The sequence below is a fragment of the Miniopterus natalensis genome, chromosome 4 (genome assembly GCF_054644295.1).
Source record: "Miniopterus natalensis isolate mMinNat1 chromosome 4, mMinNat1.hap1, whole genome shotgun sequence".
In the NCBI taxonomy this organism is placed as follows: domain Eukaryota; kingdom Metazoa; phylum Chordata; class Mammalia; order Chiroptera; family Miniopteridae; genus Miniopterus; species Miniopterus natalensis.
The window spans coordinates 77229661-77252945 of record NC_142084.1 but is presented as its reverse complement, the minus strand read 5'-3'; the positions used below and the strand labels follow the sequence as shown (position 1 = coordinate 77252945).

Here is a 23285-nt window from a genome sequence, read left to right as displayed (position 1 = left end):
TTTAGCTTCTATAGAAAATGCTCTTGCCAAGACCAGCAGTGATTCAACTGTCAAGCTCAAAAACTTCCCTTAACCACTAAATCTGACAGGATTGATTGCCTCCTCTTTTGGGAGGTTCTCCTACAATACTCACTTTTTTGAGCTTCTCCTCAGCTCAATCTTCAGATGTTAAAACACTCCACCGCTGCTTTAACTCCTTTCCTCTTTCCCCGTGTTCACATCTTTAAATACTGTGCGGTACATGGGCACGTGCGTTTCATTTCCACGCCTCACCTTTCTCCCCAGTTCTAGTTCCATACAAGAAGTGGCTGTGTTCAAACCAGGTTCAATGGATTCAAAAGGGAAACCTTCCTTCTCCCCTTACCACCCCATTCCTCCTCCTGTCCTCTCTCTCTGTTAATGGCATCCACGCCCATTTACGCTCCCCCCAACCCCCACCACCAAAAAACAGAGCACACACATGCCTTCCTCCTAAGTCAGCTTCCCACACTGACTTCGGCTTTGTCTCTGCCTACATGCCCACCCGGCCTACCCTTCCCATCCCCAGGGCTACAGCTGTTACCTACAGAACAGGCTGATCTTGCCTCTGGCACTTTCCTTCACTCTTTTGTAACTGCCTAAAATTTAAGTCTTTAACCCTCTCCCTGCTTAAGTAAGCCCCCCAAAGGTAACCCACTGCCGATAACCAATTAAGTTCAATCCCAGAAGGCCACACACATTTCAATCTGGTTCAACACTAAATTACGCTCAGTTTTCTCTCTACAGTGTCTTCCGGCTGCACTGAACTTCATGCTATTTCTGGAATGTATTTTCACGTCAGTTCCTGCCATTCCCCTCACGGGCACGCTATGCCCTTTATTCCCTTTCGCAAGTGTTGGGCACTTACTTGTCTTTCAATATGTCACCTCCTCTATGAATGGTGTCCTGACACTATCTGGCAGGATAAATGCTCTGAATGCCACAGTCACTTCACGCACTCTTGCCGTGACTGCCTCCCTGAGAGCAGGACACTCAGGACGGGTGTATCGTTCACCCCGACAGTGCTTGGCACACTGTGAGGCACTTGAAGACTTGAGGAACTCAAGATAAAAATGTTCTCATCTCCTCTAAACTCCCAGACAACACGCATGACAGAACATGATATACGAACAGAAAGGGTTTTGTGAGAGCTTTAATGGCACAAAATGATTATAGCTACGAGTTATACATGTATTGTAAACTGTATATAATGATACAAAGTGCTAACTAAATAGATGAAGAACGCATATTCACTTTGGCTCAGTTAATTCCAATAATTTCAACAACTGGTTCACTTAAAGATTCATCTGCCTGGCTAAGTCTTCAATTTTCACTTTTTAGAACAGTAAATATTTGTACTGCAATCAAAGTAACTTGTTACACTTTTCAGAGTGCAAGTTTGTACAGTTTTACTCTTGACTCTATAAATACTTCAAGCCAGTTCTCATCACACAGCAGAAAAACAAAGCCTGCCCTTTCATCTCCAAATTGTAAACAGGTGTAAAGCTTTTTAAACATCACTCTTAAAATGTCAACTGTTAATTGCTGGATTCTTCTTTCCGATCACATAATCTGTTTCTGTTCGACACAAATCTGGGTAGAAGCATAAACATTTGTCCCAGGTGTTAGGGCTATCAATAAATACTGCATGATTCTATCTTATGAGAAAGTCTACTGTCACCATGTAATAAACAGTCCAAAATGTCACTGGTATTTTTAAGAAAAAGGGCAGAACTAAATTTATTTTCAATATTGAAAAAAATATAAATATACCCAAGTTCAATTACACTACTGGTCGAAAGGTTACTGAATTTCAAAAGAGGGTAATGTATTGCCTGTAAAAAGTTGCTCTTATTTTAAGAATAATTTTACCTTTCCCTCCCATTATACCAGTTGTAATACAAATTGTATATTATAGCAGTTTAGTTATTTAGTTCTCTTAACTTTACCAGCCTTTCCAATTTTATTCAGGCTTTTCAGAATCAGGGGATCAGATTTTTGTTCTTCCCAAAGAAGTTTAAATATGAAATAAACAGGTTACAGATGACAAAGTGTCACCAGATTTAAGAGAGAAACAAGGTATAATAAAAAGATGTCCAAAATTATTTAGCATCCACAGCTAGAAAGAAAAATAAAAGTAAAAATAATCAGAAAACTAGTTTGCATATATCTTTTTCTTAAAGATAGCCAGCTGTATTCTTGAAAAGAAAAGTCAGAAATTATTTTTTATTAATCTGTTATTTTCCACTGTAACATATAAATTTAAAACAACCTGATGTGAGAGAGAAGAGTTAGTTTCCGCGAAATGGCAAATCTGGTTGTCAAAGTGTTTTTATTCAAGTCAATCTGATGCACTTTATTTAATGAGTAAATTGCTAGTTTTAAAATTAACAATGATTCTCTAAATATTCGATAATAATGTCTATATCATAAACTAATTATTTATATATAAAACATAGAATAGTATCCTTCAGAGTCATGCTGTGTGTTCTGAAACCCAATAGATCTACTGGAAATAATTGGTAATCCTGATGCTTTCTAACAATTTGGTCCTAAAGCTTCACATTTTAGAAACAAACACACACAGAAAGTATGTCATTGAAGGAAGTTGCTGAGAGCTCTGGAACGTGAGGAGGTTAATATATCTGAAAAGACGCCTAAAAGAGAGTGACCAGTGCCTGCAGAATCACAGCAATCACCTTGGGAAGACTGTACAGTAAACATTAAAAAAGGAGAGATCAGAAAAAAACACATGGCATCTTTTCCGAACTGTGTCAAATGTTCCCACAAACCAACTCTGTTTTTCAAAGCTGCATGAGTGCTTGGAATAACCTGGAAAAAATTTTCTGTAGAGTTTAAAGGCTTCGGAGTATATGTGATGCTTCCTAAAACAATAAGCCTGTATTTATACCACAAACTGGACCTCATTCCAAAGCCTCTTAGGGGGAAAATTTTTTTTTTTTAAATTTAAAGAAAGTCATGAAAAATTCACATGCAGCTAATAAACATAAAAATACCAAAAACACACACAAAAATCCCCAAAGCAATTTCATGTATTTCTATGCCTGAGACGTTCCTTATCAGAAATAAAGAATCTATACCATAGAAAAGATGACATTACAACATATGAGTATTAAAATCTGATGTGTTGTAGTTCCTATGCTATTTCATACCTATCATCTATTTAGACTGCCTCCTACAAATTAAAGGTGCCATTGGGAGGCTTCCACAAAGCTGGTTTAAAATAAATTTTTATTGCCCAAGGTATTGTTTTTCTTGTGTCTTGTTCCCCCCCCCCCCCCCCCCCCGGTGTTTTCTTTTTTAATAACTATAAATTCAAGCTTAGGGAAGCTTGCCTTTGTCTTGAAAAACAAACAAAACAACAAAGCTTTTATATCATTTGCTAACCTGATCTCATTTTAAGAGAGAGATGGCGGTCATCTTGCAAGAGTAAAATTTATACCATAAATGATTCAGGCCTAAGTCTGGTGGTACTAAAAGGAGACAATAGCAGTATTGACAAAATTATTATCTGCTGGTGGCATTTGCGGAAAAGAAGCCCTTGCAAATTTCTAAACAACAGTAAACTCTGTTAGGAAATTCTAGAGTCTTACAGGCCCAAAGGGGATGAGGTTAGTAAACTGCCTCAACAGAGTTTGAATAAAATACTGGATTTGAGAGTTACTGGAGCTGGGATATGTAAAAATAGGGTTGTAGGTTGGGTCATGCTTACAATGGTCTCAAGTTCAAATAAACTATTGTGACAATACATCACTTCACAGGTCACACGCTTTCCCAGGGCCTTCTGTCCTTCAGTAGGTGCTGGCAGAAGGGGTGCTCAGTCGCTTTCCAATATAGATGCTGCAAGGAAACAGAGTGCACTGTGTTTCAGCTGAGCCAACAGTTCCACACCAGCTTGTCCACAGGATGAACCCGAGAAAAAACTCAATGTTTCGGTCCTTAGCAAAGGCTCAAAGTGTAAGTAAGCACCCAGTTCCCTAGCACCCTGAAATCATCACTGACTTACTGAAAACTAGTCACCAACCAGCCAAACTGGTTTACTATGACTACATTTTCACTCACGGGGCAGGACTGCACAGCACAGGGGCAATGACTACACACAGGAAAGCCCGAGAGAACAGGTCCCTGCCAGGAGTGAAGCAGGGCCAACCTCCTGTGGATATTCCCTCATGCAGATAAAAGTTCTACCTTCCTGTAGACTGACTGCTACTTCTGATACAAAATACAGTAATATGCCAAGTTATAAAGCTACCAGTGCTTTCAACAGGGCTCTTAACTAACAGTTCAGTCCTTAAGGATTAAGAGCCTAATATGACTTTTCCATGTGGAGCAAGTATTTTACCCTTAAGTAACATAAGCAGAAGGGAAGTTAAAGAAAAGACGGAATTAGCCCCACCCCCACAGTGTAATAAAATCAGCCAACTATTTAAAATCCTTTTTTCTACATTCATCTATAACAATGGTTACTTATACCAGCAAGAGAAATAGTTTGGGTTCATGAAAGGAAGAGATTTTGAAAGGTACAAAAATCAACCTCTTGAGGGCAACAAACTCCTGTGCAGTCAATCCTGTAGGGGAATTTAAACTCGTCTACCCCTGCCCCCACACCACCCCATTCAACATCCACACACTCCCTTCCTCCACAAACACCGTCCATTCTGATGTGATCACTATCCTCAAAAGCAGAGCAAGCACTCAGAAAGACAAAGAGGTGTGTGGAAAGTCACTCGTGTGTTCCCATGTTCACGACTGTGAGCATCTCTCCAGTGTGCTGAGCCCCTTAAAGGGGAGCTCAGGCATCACGTATCGTTTGATTATCATAAAGAGAATGTGACCCACTGGACAAGCTTGAAGAGAAAAACAGGTATGTCTTGAAAAAAATTAACAGCTAGTGTTTAACTTCTAAAATATTTCAAAAATATATTTCCTCAATTATTCAAATCAAGGAAAAAAAAGAATTTAAAAGACATGCCTGGAGAATTAATGAATTACAGGTAAATGGGGGACTGCTTTCAGGAGAGTAAATAAAAATGCTACAAAGAGAAAAAAACAACAGTGTCCTCAAACAACCTACCATTTTCCCTCAAGGACTATACAACAAAATGGTGTATTTTCCTAGCTGGGGGGAAAAAAAAAGTTCCCATCAACCTCCAAATTTACACACTAAAGATTAGTTTACATTAAGATTTAAATAATCTTGAGTAACTTATAAGCAACAACAACAAAACCCAAAAAGAAAAATCAATCACAGATGAGCCCACTTAAAAATGACCACTTCAGAAATTAATATGAAGAACTTATTTTTCAAATAAGAAAAATACTATTAAAAATGCTTATCAGTATACCAACAGTGTACCAACTTAATTCTTTTAAGCTCACACCCTATTTGCACTAACACTTTAAAAGCAAAACAATACAAACTGCTTTCACGTGCATTTCTTACATCTGGAAATAAACATGAGGATAAAACGAATGAAAAATAACCAAGCTGTATGAGTTGACCAGTACTTACCCCAGCCCCAAAGCCAAAACATGAGAAAGGAAGAGAGATGGAATGAACACCTTAAGAAATTCCGCAGAGAAAATACCCCCTTTCTTCATGGCTCCACTTTTCCTCATGCTTAAAGAAACAGAGCGTTTAGGGTGCCTGAAGTGGAACTCCCTGGGGGAAGAAATTCAGAGGCAGGTATCAGAAATGCATTTGCTGAAAATATCTTGGGAACTAGCAGGACCACTGCATACACATGCACTGTGTCCACGGAGAAAGTGTGTGAGAACTTACTTAGGGGGAATGTTCTCAGGCCTACTGGACCAGTCCGACACCCAGTCTGCACTTTTCTTCAAAGCATCAGCTTCTCTGTCTCCTTCTATAGCTTCTTCTTCTGACTGTAAAGAATTCAAACTTTAAAAAAGACAAAAAGGAAGACCTGTTCTTCCAACTACAAAAGACAAATCTAGACAGAAAATACACGAACTTCACAAGGCCGTACATCAGTCATTTTTATGTAAGAAACATGCTGTTTTTCTAAAAAGGCTGACAAAATAATCTAAGATCAGAGTATTTCTATTTTAACATCTTAAAAATAACTTGAGTGTCACTGTTTTCTTATCTAAGCACAGAACAAGAACCTGAAACATCAATTAAACCTCGATTAAAAAAAGTGAAGCTAAAAAAAGCATATTTGAGGATATGCTAACTAACGCGTGGAAAATGTTAATAACTGTTGAATCTGGGTGATGCTATGTGAAGGTCCACTGTAATATCCTCTTTACTTTTGTACGTGTTTAAAACTTTTCATAATTAAAAATAGAAGGGAACATATCGAAAAGTTTATGCTAATAAATACAAAGTGATGAGAAAATAGATAACTGGGAGGCCTGATGAGGAAACAAGTCTTTATTAAGCATGAATCCAGAGACAAGCATGATTCTAAACACTAGCCATTAACTTTTACCTTGCAACAACCTATAAAAATAGAAACTATTAATATTCCCCTTTTACAGAAGAGGAAACTGAGCTATAAATTCAGTAACTGCCCGAGTAGCAGGGTCAGAGTCCAAACCCAGGCAGAATGTCTCTAGAGCACTCCCTCTTCAGAACTAGGTTTTACTCCCTGGAAGATTATATTTTTCTAGACAAATCGCTATCCAAACATTTCCCAAGGTTTATTGAATACTAAAGCCAAAATTTTTTTGGAATAAGTTATTTTATACTGAGTCAGAATTTGACATCTTTCATATCAAATAAATGAAAAAGAAATGTTTTCTCTTTAATAATAACCTAAAGTTTTCAGGCCAAGAGCAATCAAAATTTCCAAAAGCTTCTTTCAATGGAACTCACAGGAATGAGACATTCCTAAAAATGACACACCATTATTTATTCAACTTTAGGGAATGTGATGCTATGACCTCAAACTAAAGGATCTCAAAGCTAAGAACTGTTTTTGATTTGTTATTTTGTTTAAATAGGATCGTCTTCGGCCAAAGCTTTTCATTCTTTTCAGTTGGTAGTTATAAAATGCAGAGCTTGACAGATCCCTGTGATTCTTTTTCTCTCTGGAATAGCTGCCTGGGGAAGGCAGCATAGACATTCTCTAGATACAGGTAGTCCCTTTTACTATGAAATCAAAGTAAAATCCCTGTGGATCTCTGCTACTCTGTGGTAATCATTCTAATTTAGTTCAGCTGGACTTGGCAAATTCCACAGGATGACACAATGTAGCCTTAGAATTAAGCTTTTTCCACTGGGTATTGAGATTACTCAGAATCATGGGTTGGATCTTCAGAGTAAATCTAAAAAATCCTAAATCAAAAACCATCAATTGTTACAATTTATTTATAGATCAATTTGTGTACACACAGTATCTGACTACATTCAACACGCATTAAGTCTTTTCCATTACCAAAGTTTCCAACTTTGGTCTCATTAAAACTATCCAAAGGTTTTAGGGTTAAATTTGTGAACAAGTTAGTATTTCGTGTTTTCCAAGAGAATGGAAATATAATAAGGTTTTGTGCTCTATTTTTTAAAAAGATGTAATTTTTCCTTAGATGAGGTTAAAATCAGGATCATATGCTCTTCAGCTCTCCTCATTTACTACCAGCCCTGTGCTTCCTTCTATTCATCTTAAATTTGCCCGTTTCAGGTTTTAAATTGCCTTCCAACTCTGAGAATTCCAGAATATGGTAAAAATGCACTTAATCTAATTAACTAAGAGTCATGCTTTCAACCGAATCAATAATCCTCTTTCTACACCCACACCTATTCAGACAGATTATGATCCTTTCAGCCTGTCCTCAGGTGCAAGGCCCTTACCTTCTATTTACTTAAACTGTCCTTCTGTGGCCCACCTCAAGTTCTTCAGGTCTCTAAACATGGAAAACAAACTGCACACTATGGGGTCCATGTTCAAATAAACCACAGTTTACAAAGAGGGAGAAAGGAGGACAATTTCAGTTTCTATCATCTTCCAAAGATACCCAACACTGTGCTGGTCTCTTTGGTCTCAGAAACACAGGCAAAAATGCCTTCAAGAGACAATCTAAGGTCTATTTCCTGCTACAACACTGAGGACTATCACCCTAAACGTATAGTTTGAATGACCTTTTCCTTAATGCATTACACCTTGGGCTTCCTCATACCATAACTCACCAGACATGCCTTAGTTCATTCCCAGACCTGTGAGCTCTCCTGAACTCAGTCCCCTTCACTGATTCACTTTACGGGGTCGCAGGCTCAGACAGCCCTGGTTTCAGTCCTGGCTCTATCACTTACTTGCTTTGTAATCTTGGATAAGTAACTTAAAGTTAAGACAAAGCCTAACCTTTCCCATTTGTTCATGGGCATAATATCACCTCTTTCACTGCACTGAGAACATTAAATGTGGGAAAAACTTAAAAAAATAAATTTAGCACCAATAAATATTAATACCTTTCCTTTCTCCTCCTAGAAAAGGCTGAAAATGCCATGTTCCTCATACAGACATATATAAAAATATTCAGTTTACTGCACATGGCCAACTGACACGTGTAACAGTCGTTGGTTGACTGTTTTTAACTGATTCCTAACCCCAAACCATTCGTGGGAAAAAACCCATCCTCCCAAACCTGAAGCGATTAATTTTAAATGATCACTTCTTCAATTTAACAAAAGCAATTTAAAAGGCTTTCTGAAAGTTTAAATAAATTGTACCACTGATATTTCCCTCACTAAAAGTCTTATTCTAAAAGATATAACACTTTTAATATATAAGTTAGACTGCTTTTCCAAACACGTAACCCTGTTTAAAATGGACTGATCTGATTGCTAATTTGCTTACCAAAGCTGGATGACATCCAAAGTTCTTTTAGGTACTTGTTTCTGAACAGGGATCACACTAGCAATGCCATGATAACCTGACACAGAGGCCAAAAGTCTTACCTCTTCAATTCTAGAAGTCCACTTAAATCCAATTATCAGTTAAGCCTAATTGTACATCTGCAATTTCATGAGCCAGGCAAGAGAGCACTTATCAAGTGTTCCATTAGGTTGTTAAGAAAATCATTAGAAAAAAAAGTGTATGTGGAGGGTGAGGGAGATCTAAGGTCAAAGAAATAAGTGGGAAATACATATTTCTTTACTGCAGGAGCTGTCAGAACCTTTAATATGTTACCTGCTGTGACTAACGGCAGGGGAAGTGAGGAAGCCCAGGTGCTGCATCAATTTCCACTTATTTGACATCAGAACTATCTTGTGGAGCTTTCTATTGAGCAAACGTTCCTCAAAACACATTTGGAAAACGCTAATCTAGATTTTCAATGTGTCTGTACAAAAGACAATATAGATTGAGGACATTTTCCTCAGGACAGACTACAGCAAAGGATTAACTTCATTTCTCTATCTTGGGATTTCTTAGTACACTTCTGCCATGGAAACCTCACAGGCTTTCCTCTTCACTGTTAGTTTATATGGCCAACTGACATACAAAAGCCAGTGATTCAACAAGTCCAGTCAGACATCTTCCTACATGAGAGCCTTGCTTGAACCAGCTTCTTGATAGAACAAAGTTCATCATAAAATACATTTGTATTCAATCCCAGAGATTTCCTGGGTTTCAGAGAACAGCACAAATAGAGCACAAAGTAGGAAGAAACGGTGCAGCCTTCTGAAACTGAAAGGATACTGGGTGGGTCCCAGACAACACACAAAACACTTCTAGTACAAAGGATTCAAGACACTGTACAGCTCCAAACTATCTTTTAAAGTATTCTTATTCTTTAATACATTTTAGCCCAACATACTTACTTAGAGGCTTGCATTTTCCCTATTACTTATTGTAAGTCATAAAAATAAATTACCACACACACACACACCTGAGAGCTATGGTCCCTGCTGGTGTGCATTTCCACATCAAACATAATTTGCCCATCTTCTTGTGGGGAGGGGCTAGAAGAAAAAGAATTTAGCCATTAGTTTTAATTCTCATTTTGTCAAATAAATTAGTCTCTGTTGGAAATTAGAAAATTAAAAGTTACAGTAGTATGGCTTTGAAAAGCAGCAAATCAGAAGTATACAATAACCCCATAAAAGAAATTGAGCACTTTTTCTTCCAAAATGTTCTGGAATTTTTTCAGTGGTGATAAATTTCTTCCCAATGATAACTTTGCAAAGGAAATGTTACCTACAGACACAAGACTGTCACATTTTATCTTTACTTTTTTTCCAATAAAGGTAAAATGATCCTAAAATTCAGAGACCTCATTTGGATTCTTTGTCTCAAAGTTCCTTCAACCTTAAATAATTCATCACCAGCAGCTCTCAAAGTGTGAAAGCAGTTTTCAAAGACTCATTCAAAGGGTCTTCGAGGTTAAAACTGTTTTCATAATACTATTAGATTCATTTGCCATTTTCATTCTCATTCTCTCACGAATGGATTGTGAAATTTTCCAAAGGCTACATGTGTGATATTACAACAGATCAAATGCAAAAGCAGATGAGAATCCAACTGTTTTCTATTGAGCCACATATTAAAGAGATGTGCAAAAACATAAAACAGAGCCACTAGTCTTAATTTTTTTGATTATGGAAAAGTTATTTTCTATTTTAAAAACTTAATTATGTTAAAATATAATGGTTTATTATTATTGAATGTATATTTTTTAATTTTCTCAGTTTTAATTTCAAAATATATAACCCACATAAACAACAGCTCTTTGGGGTCCCTAATAGTATTTAGGGGTATAAAGAAGCACAGAAACCAAAAAGTTTAAGAACCACTGTTCTACTTATTTCAGAAATATTTGCTTTGAGATATTTCAGTGAATTAGACAAGCATATATATACATACACATATATAAATCAATGTACAAACTTTAATGAAAAATACAAAATGTAGTCCCAGAACTATAAAAATTTACAGATAAATTTTTAGACAAAAACACATGATCGTGAACTGTACTTGATACAATGGATGAATACATTGTGCTAAGTTCTACTCTTAGCTTTATCAATGATTCCTTGTGTAATTCCACAGCAAGTCTCTAGGACTTTCACTATAACACCTTACCCCCTCACCTCAAACCTAAGTTCAAGCAGAGATGAAAGAAGCTCCAGGTTTATCTTGCTCAATAGGAATAGATATTAACTATTAAAGTTATCATGAGCATAAGTACAATGTTAACATATAGAGATGTTGGTGAGACTGACTCAAAAAAAGTAAGATGACCAGAAATGTATCAGATTGATTAAGCCGAGGGTGACAGGAGATTTTTTAAAAAAATTTTAAAATATATCTTTATTGATTTCAGAGAGAGAAAAGGAGAGGGAAAGAGAGAGATAGAAACATCAGTGATGAGTCACTGATTGGCTGCCTAGCCCGTGCAACAGGGGCATGCGCCCTGACCGGGAATAGAACCCTGATCGCCTGGATCCTAGGTTGATGCTCAACCGCTGAGCCACGCCCGGCTGGGCGACAGGAGATTCTTAAATAAAGATAAGAAACATGGTTCTGTATCAAACATATTAATATATTTAGAAAATTTCTGTCTTGAACTGGAAACCTTAGGCAACAGCACAGGACCCAAGCAGAGCAAGGCACTCTTGCTGTCCTCAATTTACTGTCATGCTCATAACTTTGCTGAGTTCACAGCAAAAGGCCAGCTTTACACGGCCATTACCAGGTCCTGGCAGCAGCATGACAAAGTCAAGACTTGGAGAGGAACAGTGCTCTACCTCCACACTCTTCTTTACCGCTGGCACCCATCTCACTCAGAAAAGCACCGAACATTTCACTGGTGAATTCCTAACAATTTGGAATGCATCAGAGCCTCAACCCTGGCTCATGTTAGGATCGGCTGGAGAGATTTTTAAATATTCTCATTTTTCTACCCCTCCCCTGAAAACAGGATGAGAACTTCCAGGGGTAGGGTCTGTGCACTGGTATTTTTAAAAGCTTCCTGGGTGAATCTAGCATGTAGGTTGAAAAGGCCTACAACAGGGTGGAATCCAAAGCAAAACACATAGGGGTTATCTTCTAACTACCACCACAGTGACAAAAATATAGCTATGGAATCATTTTTAAACTGAAAGTATACATAAATTAGCTTTGGTACCAATATCCAACAATCCAAAAACTTTTCCACCTACAAGAAACACTTTTCAACAACTTCAAACAGAGAGATGCATGATAATTCAAATTACGTGAATTCTGAAGACACTTTTAAATGTTAAAGTGTGTTAGACATCCCAAGAGTATTACTGAGCTAGAGTCTAGGCTTCATCTGAAAGATGGCCAGTAACCCAGAGCCTACAGATACATAACCTGAGGGATAGGAAAGTGTTCAAAAGCATTTGCTATATTTAGCTTCACGTGTTTAGAAACCCAACTGAAATACAATCATGGAAGGTGAATTCATATTCAATCACAAGTATAACTGCAACCATAAATGAAATAAGATGACCAGAAAGGCAAGCAGGTGACTTTTTCTCTACTCAATGACAGCTCCAAGTGAACAATAAGTGAAGGAACACACTGATGCCAATGATCGAGGGTCACATACTTGAATGTATACTAAAAGCCTATCAACAGAGCCATAATAAGCAATAAACTTCAGAAGCCTATCAGGGTCCCATGATGTGAATGTAATGCATTTATACTTTATTTTTTGTGCTATGTTTTATTGTACTTTGCTTTATTGCACTTTACAGATGTTGTTATTTTATACAAATTGAAGACCCTCTACCAACAAAAAGATTACGACTCGCTTTATTGAGATACTAGCTTTATTGCGATGATCTGGAACCAAACCCGCAGTATCTCCGAGGTATGCCTGTATAATATAAACTTCACTCTGAAAGACAAACCAATGCTGTTGCAACTGGAATTAAAGGCAAGCTGCTCAGGAAAGAGCTATCTGCTCTGCTTCTGCTTATGACTAGAGCCATCCCAGGCTCTTAAAAAGCACAGGGATAAGTCAGAGGTGAGATAGGGTGATTGGGTGCACTGTGCCACAGAGACAGCAAACCAGTCCCCTGCTGCCCTGGTAACATCAGTGGATCATAAGACATGCAGGAAATTCAAACATGATTTACACTGTTCCTCCTTTTATACTTTTTCTGATAAGTAACAATACGTGCTATACACACAATTTTTACAAAGTACAAAAATATTCAGAAGAAAACTCTGTGATTCCATCCCCTAGAGATAATTGCTGTTTACAGCTTTAAATGTTTCCTTTTCCCTGGGCATCTGCATTTTCTACATGGCTGATACCAGTTAACTCTAATTAACCAGAAGACCAGCCAATATCCCACAGTGCTGTAAGTACAGCTGTCACTGGTCTAAGAATTGTTAAATGAAACCAGTATGTCATTTAATATCTAGTCCCTCTGGAAAAACAGAAGCTTATACTGAAAAGTAAACTAACAGCTTAGTCTCAGCCTACTCAGACATACCTCTATATTCTTACTGTTTCACCATTAACAGTCCTTAATCGGTGGAATTAGTTTCTCTAACTTACATAGAGAAAAATGAGATCTAAAGTAAAACTTCCTCAGATAGAACAGAACGGCCTTCAAAAGTAACAGTCTTTACAGACCTCGGTGAGTGCTTCCACCAGGCAATACTGCTCTAACTTGAATCAACTTGCAGTTCCACTGACGCAAACATTTACTGAGTGTCTACTACACACCAGCACCATTACTGTGAGAGTACAAAGGAAATGAAACATGACCCCAGCCTTTTGGAGCCTCACAATCTAGAAGGGAGAGGGCAGATATACACAGAGATAACTATACTCAAGGCAGAATGTGATCTGTGAAACAGGGACACAAAGACAAAAGAAAATGGGAGAAAGATTAATTCTGTTAAGTAAATATTTGTACTACTGACTTTTTTTTAAAGATTTTTTTTTAATTGATTTTGGGAGAGGGGGAGGGAGAGAAACATTGATGCCAGAGTGAAACATCGATCTGTTGGCTGGCTCCTGCACGCCCCCACTGGGGATCAAGCCCGAAACCCAGGCATGTGCCCTGTCCGGGAATTGAACTGGCAACCCCCGGGTACACAGGATGATGTTCAACCTACTGAGCCACACCGGCAAGGGTTATGCCACTGACTTTTTAACAGATAAACATCTAAAAATGATAGTCTGACAAGGAAATTGATTTAATCTGGGGGGAAACAGTGGGCACTCAAATACTTGTCAATTAGCTGTCTGATTTAAATACACATGCTATAATAAACTGAGTGTCATATTTTGTGATATAAAGATGTAAGACATTTATTTTTCCTAATGGGGATTAACCTTGTAACCCATCTGTTTCCTGAATTCTACCAAAGCGTGGACCTCACTTACCTGTCACAGTGAGAACTGCCTCTTGAGCTACTCTGTCCTGATTCATGCTGTGCATCCAGAAGAATCTTCTCCATGTCTCCATTGTGGATGGAGGAGGAGGACGGGACGTGCTCCAGCCCCCCGTTTTTCCCGTGGCCATCATCATTGCCATTGCTGCTGTTCATGGGTAGCTCCACCCAGGAACCTGTTGGACAAGTCAGATAACTCAAGTTAAGCCCAGCAGAACTGAAATCTGTCACGTGCACACAGATGTGAATATGCTGAATTCAGATAAGAAGTCTTATTCGCCTCAAACCAAATGCAAAACCTATTCTGAGAAAGATAAACAAGGAGCAATAAAAGTTCAGAAATCTATATAGTTCTGTTCCTGAAGTAGCTCACACAATCAACCAAGTTAGAAAAAGCTGAAACTCTAAAAACTAGTATCCTAGAAAATGTGTCTTTCAGCCAATTTTCTCCCTGGTTAAAGCTCAGTTTATAAACAATATACACTGTACTGAAACTTTTAGCTTGCTTTTAAAAAAATAGCTACTTTACATTGAGACAGGCTATTTACTTCAATATTTTAGTTAATGTATATATTGCCCACAGTCTACCTCAGCTATTTAGTTATATCCTCTCCACAATGAAATAAATGGATGACTTAAGTTCATTAAGGTCATCTGAACAAGTTAACAACTATGTCCTAATTAGCACAAACAACTGAGGAGCTCCTAGAGAAGGAATTTAAATCCAATCATAAAAACCTCAATTTATGTACAAATCTGGAACATAAAATTAATGCAGCTGGCTCTCAACTAAATCAGATGATCGTGCTAAAAAATCTGAAAAAAGCTGTACCTCTATCCCACAAATTAGTTGTTCTTTTCCTTTACACCTCACTCTTTCTATTCTTTCTCCTTTCTCTATGCACTACACATACCTTGTAAGAACTTGTCTTTTCTCTCTTCTTTCCCACGAGCTCCTACTTTCTAGGTTTTTCATTAAGCCTCATTGGTTTGGGGGGAGAAACAACTGTGCATCTGCTACCGGTGACACTGAAGTTTTCTCAGGGGAACAGTCGAAGGGGGTGGAGCCACAGAAAAGGGCCGTAACGTAGATAGGTCTTAAAAATATTCATTGGCTCAATGAGTTTGCTGTACATTGCGGTGCTTTAATTTTAACAAAATCTGACAACAGCCAATAAGCCAACTTCACAACAAAGAGATAACGTATTTTTTTTTCTTTCATAATTGCCATTCCTTACAATAAATTTTGTTTTAGAAAATGTCACCATGCAGGTTGGCGGGGCCATTCCTTTAAAATCCCAGCAAAAGCATTAGAGAGTTCTGTGGCTAAGCAGTACTCCATCAGCAAATCAGAAAAATCATGCAAACAGGTTCAAACCCTAAAGGCACTCTAAATGAGGTGATGACTGCTCCAGATCTGACATCAACCTGACGTGAAGGAAAAGCTCACAGGCACCCTGGCTGGAAATCTGACTCCACCCCTTACTATCTATCTGCCTTTCTGACCTTGAGTTTCCTCATTTGTAAAACAGAGATGATAATAACATACTACCTACCTCCCAGGGCTGCTGTGAGGATTAAATATAGAAACATAGGTAGAGTGTCTCCTAAACAGTAGACGCTCAGTTACGCACTAGTTAAAAGTTTACATTTGTCCCTGGCCCGGTGCTCAGTAGTCCCTATATGCCAAGGCTGTGGGTTTGATCTCGGTCAGGGCACATACAAGAATCAACCAATGAATGCATAAATAAATGGAACATATCAATGTTTCTCTTTCCCTCTCCTTTCTTCTCTCCCTCTCAAGTCAATTTTTTAAAAAGTTTATATTTATAAATTAATTAGAACAATGTTTACTAAATAAAAATGAAGTTGCCCTTTCCTTCCTTTCCCTCTGAGACAGTCCCGGGATTGTCGCAGTCCCATAATTACTACCAATTCTTTGGGACTATACTGCCAAGCAACACAGTTATATGACATCTTTGTGGTCTTATTCTATGTATGCACAAAAATGTACACAGACTAGATAGAATTCAACATGGGTTAACAAATTCTACTAGCAAAACTAAGGCATATCTAACAATGAAGGTAATTTAAATATTTGCAGTGCCTCTCGAGCTAAGGGATATGCCAAAAGCATCCCTAAATTTAGCGCTCTGCAAAATATTTTAACTGGAAAGAGAGGCAGAGAAAGAGAGAGGTATCTGATAAACTGTTTTTGTTTTCTGCTTGCACTGTTTCTGGGATTTTCAAACTTATTTTAGGACCAGTTCTTGTACAGAAGCCCAATGTGTAAAATTAACAAAAACAAATAAAAGGCCAGAGCTGCTCTGGCAGAAGCAGAACTAAGTAACCAGGAGCTCCAGATGGGTCTCTGTGGAAGCCAGTGTTCCCTAAAACACAATTAATGTTCACTTGAAGTAGCTGATCAAAGAGAAAAAGAGTGTAACAATATCAGGTTTTCTGGACCTTACTTTTTTGAAGGATTTCCACACCATTATCTAAATTCTACTTCTACATTAAAAATCCATAAGGAATCATAACCTAGGAACTTGGGGAGACATACCTAGGAAAGCTTAGTAAAAACAATCTCTGTAATTGCCTTAAAACTCAGCATAACTGAAGGCACTTCTACTTAAACACCTTGCTGACCAGCTATTTCGAGCCAGAACTCGCCCGTGTGGTCAGCTACTTTTCCGATGTGACCGGTCAGTAAGGTGTTTAAAATTACTTAAATTAATGTAACTGCAGACATGAGTTATCTCGTAACCAGTCAGCAACGTTCGGACATGGAAACACGTGTATACCCGTGACGAGTCAGCAAGGTGTTAAGGCAGACAGTATTTATCTGACCTATATTAGTATAGTGGTTAAGAGCACACACTGAAGCCAGACTCCCACTCTTATCACTTACAGCAGTTACACCCCAGCCCTGTCAGTTTTCTCATCTGTAAAACAGGGATAATAATTATATCTACCTCATAGTATCTTTAGAAGGATGAAATAAAACACATTAAAAAGTAGGAAAGGTTACTGGTACACAGTAAATGCTAAGTGTTAGCTAATATTATAATTATACTCTATCTTTTAAAAAAACATTTATTACAAAAATGTTTCTCAAAAATGCAAAGATCAGGCAATAGAATGGGGAAGGCCTGGGGGGGAGGGGATTAATGGGGGGGGACGACATCTATAATACTTTCAACAATAAAGATAAATTTAAAAAGTATTCACCTGGAAAAAAAGAAAAGAAAATGCAAACATCAGTACATGAAGTAAAAACACCTTTCCTCCTAGTCTCACATTCCTATGCCAAAAGAAACCACTTTTAAGACTTTCATATGTAAACATCCAGAGTTTTCATAAAAATAGGGAATCAGCCCGGCCTACATGGCTCAGCCATTGAGCATCGACCTAGGATCCAGGAGATCCCAGTTTGATTCAGGTCAGGGCACATGCCCAGTTGCAGCTAGATCCCTAGGCAGGGGCATGCAGGAGGCAGCCGATCAATGACTCTCTCTGAAATCAATAAAGACATATTAAAAAATATATATATGGAATCATATTGTGCTTATTTTTCTGTAATTAGCATTTCTTACCCAATAACTTGCAGATGTCTTTAAATGTCTATATATATTGCCTTACTTCATTCTTTTAAACAACCACTTTGCATCTCACCATAAAGATACACCACACTCATCCAAATGGCAGTGGTCATCCATTACCCAAAGTATTGTTTCCAATATTGTTATTAAAACAAAGGCTTCAATGGAGGGTAATTTGACAATATGTATTAAGAGCCTTAAAAAAGTAGATTTCCTTTAATTCAGTAATTCTCTTCCAGAAATATCATCTATGGAAAAAAACAGTACTGTAGAGAAAGTTATGCACATAGATATTAAGAGGCTACATAGCTGCTTTATCCTTTAAAGAAAAAAGGGGGAAAAGCAAATTTAACTTTCCCAATAGATGAACTACACATTTTTTTCTCATCATGTAGTTCATTCCTGATTTACAGCTCAGAATTTCTTGGTGTTCTAACTCTAACAATCCTCACTAAGTCCCTTTTTACTTGGAAAGGAAACAAGGCAAGATACGAGGATTGTGCTGTCCAAGCAAAACAAAGTAGAAAACAATCTCAGAGTGAATTCTCTTCCTAGCAATCAAGCTTTGAAAGTAAAAACTGCAGGCTCTATTATATTAAAAGCCTACTTACAAACTGGAAACTATTCTCTTATGCCACATTATACATATACACATTGCTTTAGGTATTTTCTATTTTAGGTTCTTGAGAATTGCTAAGAGATTCAGAGAAGCATGCTTCTACATTCTCTAATATAGTACGTTGTAAAGGCCGGTCCAGTTATTGTGATTACATTCATGACTGTATGCTGTGTATACTCTTTATAATTTTACAATACCAGTTCAATCCTCATGAAAGAGGGAAGTGGGAGAGGGGAAAGAAGGAAGAAGAGTACTATTTCTAAATTTCCCCCCAAGTTTTCAAGGCTCCCTGTGCCACTCTGACCCTAAATGGGTGACACATTTCATTATGTCTTAGCTTCTTTCCTTAACGCCTTTATTTTATTACAAGTACCTGAATCCACACCACGAATAGTTACTGACATTCTTATGAAACAAAAAGTCAGTAACTAGTGTATAAGTATGGACTTACCCACTAGTTAGTTATGTATTCAAAACAGTATTATGAGACAGAGAAATTTCACATATCATAGGCTTAAAAGCTTTCTTGCAATACTGAGGAAGCAAGATCATGATTAAAAATATTTAAAAAGAAAAAAAAGAGGCTGTACTTTCTACATTAAAGAATAACAAGAATTATACTGCTATCTCAATTTTCCTTTTATTACCTATTGATTTTTATGACATAAACGTCCTATACAAATATGCTTAAGTAACTTAATAGTTTTCTTAAGAGTAAAACTAACAACTGGAAATTGGAAAATATCCTTTTAACTTTGAAAGCATTTCAGATATTTGTCCACTAATTTGTAATGAAAGTGAAGAGTCTCCCTATAATGGTAAACTAAAAAATATATGTATCAGAGAAAGGTTTCATTATTTCAAAAATTTGCTATTAAAATTCTGCTTTAACCCCATGAACTAAAGATAAAATCCCAAACCAGAGGTTATCTGTACCATGAGTTCATCTCCTGTTTTTCATAGTTGTGCAACTTGACCCAACAAAGAACTTCAACTGATCAGCGATTAGGATAGTACATATTAGACGCTTAAGTTGCTTTGCCCAGTGCCCAAAAATCACTTGAAGGAATCAATAAGGCTTCTTGTTTTGCTCAGTTCAGTGTTGTATTAAAGAGCTAAAAACAGAGTAAAAGGTAAAAGGGGAGTAATTAAATATGGCACTATCTAAAAGCTTTTCAGTAAGTTAAAAGCTCAACCTACCCCAAATAAAATACTTTCTATCTAGCAGATTTCCCAAAGCAACACTGATATCACACACAAGCTGAGTGTCAATTTCTTAAGAGCTAACATAAACATAGCAGCAACTGCTTGTCCAGCATCATTAAATACCTCACAGGTCTGTCAAATGCGGAGATAAATAATCACATATAGCTCAACCCCATTTTTTTTGTTAAATTGTCAAAGGAAAATTACAATTCCTTTGCTTTCTGTGAAATCATGTACACATACAAACCAAATAGCTAACTTAAAGGTATCATAGGAAAACACTGAGTACAATTAAGAAACAGATACTAAAAAAGAGACAGATGGTCAGGTCACCTCTGTACATTACATTAGGTGGAATAACATACAAAGTAAGAGACTAAGAAGCACACAATTCTGGGCCACTGAAAAGTATCCTGATAGGAGCACTAGAAGGGATTAAAGTAAAAACCTCAGCTCCAGGTCCTAGCTAGGTGTGAACTTGGACAACAAACTTTACTCTCTAACCTATTGCTTTACTGGTAAATAACAGATGAGTTATCTCCAAAGTTTCTTCCCAACACTTTGTAGAGTATATGATTGTTACCCATTATGCTGTACACCTGCAACTAATCAAAATTAATATTAAATGTAAACTGTAAGTGAAAATTAAAATTTTAAAATAATAATAAATAAAACCTCTCCCTGTTCTAAAATGCCACGCTTCTAAGAGTATGCTAAACACGGGTAAATAATTTAAAAATGCATATTAATTTAATGTAAAGCAAATAACACTTATAGGCACATAACTTAATACTAATTTACTGTGGGAAATAATATGTCTTACATTCTAGAAGACAATTAAACGTTTTAAAAAGTCAATATTTAAGGAATTTATCCACGAAAAGATGGAGCAGCAGCAATAAGCAATGAGAACATCTTAAAATACTCAAATTCTATCCCCATCTTGTGAGGACAGGAACTCTCTTCCCTAAAATAATTTTTAGGCCATATTGGAACACCTCCGTCTGATGAAAGATACTGCAATGCTTTTAAATGTCATTTAAGCATCCAAATGATTTTTAAACAAGTTCATGTGGCCATATACTGACTGCCCCTACCACCTCTTTCATGAAAGGAATTACAGAAAGATTAGGCAAAAACCTTTCCAAGACTCTGAGCTTTAAAGACATCTGGGAATAACCTTAGGGCAAGATGTCTGAGTACCAGAATGTTACAAAAAGCAACTTTAGTTGGTCGTAATTCAACACTGCCATTAACTTTCAACCGCCCTTGCGTATGAATGTCTTTAACCCTGCTTCTGAAAATTCATTGCCCCAGAGTCCGTGATTTGTGCAATCTTGTATGGTTCAAGAGGGTGTTTGTTCATAAACAGGTTTATAGGGCACACAACCCTATCGTTAAAAAAAATAAAATCACTTGAGCAACTCTGAAACATCTCAAAAAAACCCCAAAAAGCAGCATAGCTTCCTCACCCCCCTCTCCCCGCAACGTGATACAAGTAACCACTAAATTACTAAATGATTTTCCTAAGCAGCCTGTGGTAACAAAGGAACGCAACCAGAGGGCTCCCGTTCCGAGCCCCGGGCACAGGCCGACCCGGCGAGGTGGTCAGCGAGGCCGGCCGAGGCCTGCCGCCCACCCGACCGCCCCCCGGCCCCCGGCAGCCCCCTCCCCTCGGCGGCGCCCGCGTCCATCCCCGGGCGTCCCGGCCGCACGTCCCCATCCCAGCCCACGTCCCCTCCGCGCCCCGCTCCGCCCCTCCCCCCGCGCGCCAAGGCCCGCCCCTCCACGCCCCGATAGGCTCCGCTCAGGGGCCCACCACAGGTGGGATCCGCTCGTTCCCCGTCTCTTCCCACCCACGCGCCCTCCCCAACAGCGAACCCGAGCTGCCCCCGACCCCCAGACCCCAGGAAGGAGCGGAGACCGCTCCAGAGGAAGACAGAAGCACCTCATCCTGACAGGTGACGGGAGCTGTCAGTCACCCGCACATCCTCGACCTGGACCAATGGGCTGCCTTCTCCTCCCGCCCCCCGCGCGGAGCTGGCCGCAGCGGCCCGAACAGCTCCTCCTCCCCCACCTCCCTCACCCAGTCCGCCCGCCCGGCACTCACTGTTGAGGCCGGCCGGCGGGGGCAAAGGCTGTTCCCCTTCTTCGCAGTTGTTGTTGTTGTTGTGCGGGGGCGGTGGCTGCTCTACTAGATGAGACGACATGGTCGGGCGGCTGAAAGAGCTGTGGCCGCAGCTGGACTCGCTCCGGTTCTCGGACAGCAACACAACAAGCCGAGTCCCCCGCCCCCTTTTCTGCTCCTGCGCAGTCCCTCCCCTGCCCCTGACGTCAGGGCCCGCCCCGGCCACGTGACGACAACACAACAAGCGGCGGGGCGGGGCCGGCGGGGCGGGGCGGGGGCGTTCCCGGGCGGACCGCGGACGTGGAGACGCGGGAGTCACGCTGACGCGCGCGCCAGGAATGAATTCCTGCGAGTTGTTGGTGCCGGCAGGACGGAGTGAGTGAGGCGGCCGACGGGGATGGAGAGCAGGGGCGGCGGGGCAGGCGGACGGGCGAGGGGCTCGCGTGCTGGCCGAGCGCCGCTCCAGGATCAGCACCGCGTTTCCCAGCCGGGAGCGCGGGCCCCTTTCACGGGCCCGTAAGGACACCTCTGCAGCGGGTGTGCTGGTGACGCGAAGGACGCGGAGACCCCGGCGCCTCCCGGTCATAACCCTGACACGAAGCTGGCAAAACACGAGCCCTGTAAGACACAGCAGGCTCTTTAGTTGTTAAAAGAATTTCAAAAGTTTTAATTACACACGTTACACGCGATCGTTGCAAAAAAAAAGGAAAATTTCAGGAAAACATAGAGAAGAAAATAATCACCCACATCCCATCCCTGACTGACTCTGGGACATGACTTGGAAAGCCTGTTCCTCTGCGGGGGTGACTGGGTTCAGAACACGCCAGCTCCTTCGGAGCTCCGCGGCGTGGCCGGTGTCCTCCGTCTGGTTTAGGGGTAGCAGGTATTTCTCTGCCTGCCACTTGTCTTTTAACTTTGTTTTCCTTTGCAGATGTTTAAAATTTTCCCTCAGTCAAATCGATTATTTTTCAATGACTTGGTAGCTTCACATCAAGATTGTGAATCTATTCCTTATAAGTTTTAATTTTCTTTTTTTTTCCCAATAGAAAAAATTTATTTTCAAATGTGTGGGTTTTTTTCTCTGGTTTGAGATGCTACATAACCCAAGATGCTGCCTGTTCTTTGTGCCTTTTTATGTTGCATGCATGGATGGAAAGTAGGTTCAAGCATCTCATCCTAAAATATTTTATTTTATTTTTGTTTAAAATATTACAGATGTTCCTTTTTCTCCCCAATGACCCGTTCCACCCCGTCTCCTCCTCCTCCCCAGCCCCTCTCCCCACCATTGTCCGTGTCCTTGGGTTGTGCATATATGCATATAAATTCTTTGGTTACTCTCTCCCCCTCCA

The 23285-nt window shown here is 39.3% G+C and overlaps 1 protein-coding gene across 1 annotated transcript; it reads right to left on the bottom strand.

The window, feature by feature from the left end:
- Window positions 1–1153: 1153 nt before the first annotated feature.
- Window positions 1154–22038, bottom strand: BNIP3L (BCL2 interacting protein 3 like). Its single transcript, XM_016203456.2, has 6 exons — window positions 21919–22038; window positions 14374–14557; window positions 9892–9964; window positions 5822–5925; window positions 5552–5701; window positions 1154–3879 (listed from the first exon to the last, which is right to left on the bottom strand). The coding sequence occupies exons 1-6, from the start codon at window positions 22016–22018 to the stop codon at window positions 3831–3833; spliced, it is 660 nt and encodes a 219-aa protein (XP_016058942.1). The 5' UTR covers window positions 22019–22038; the 3' UTR covers window positions 1154–3830.
- Window positions 22039–23285: the final 1247 nt, after the last annotated feature.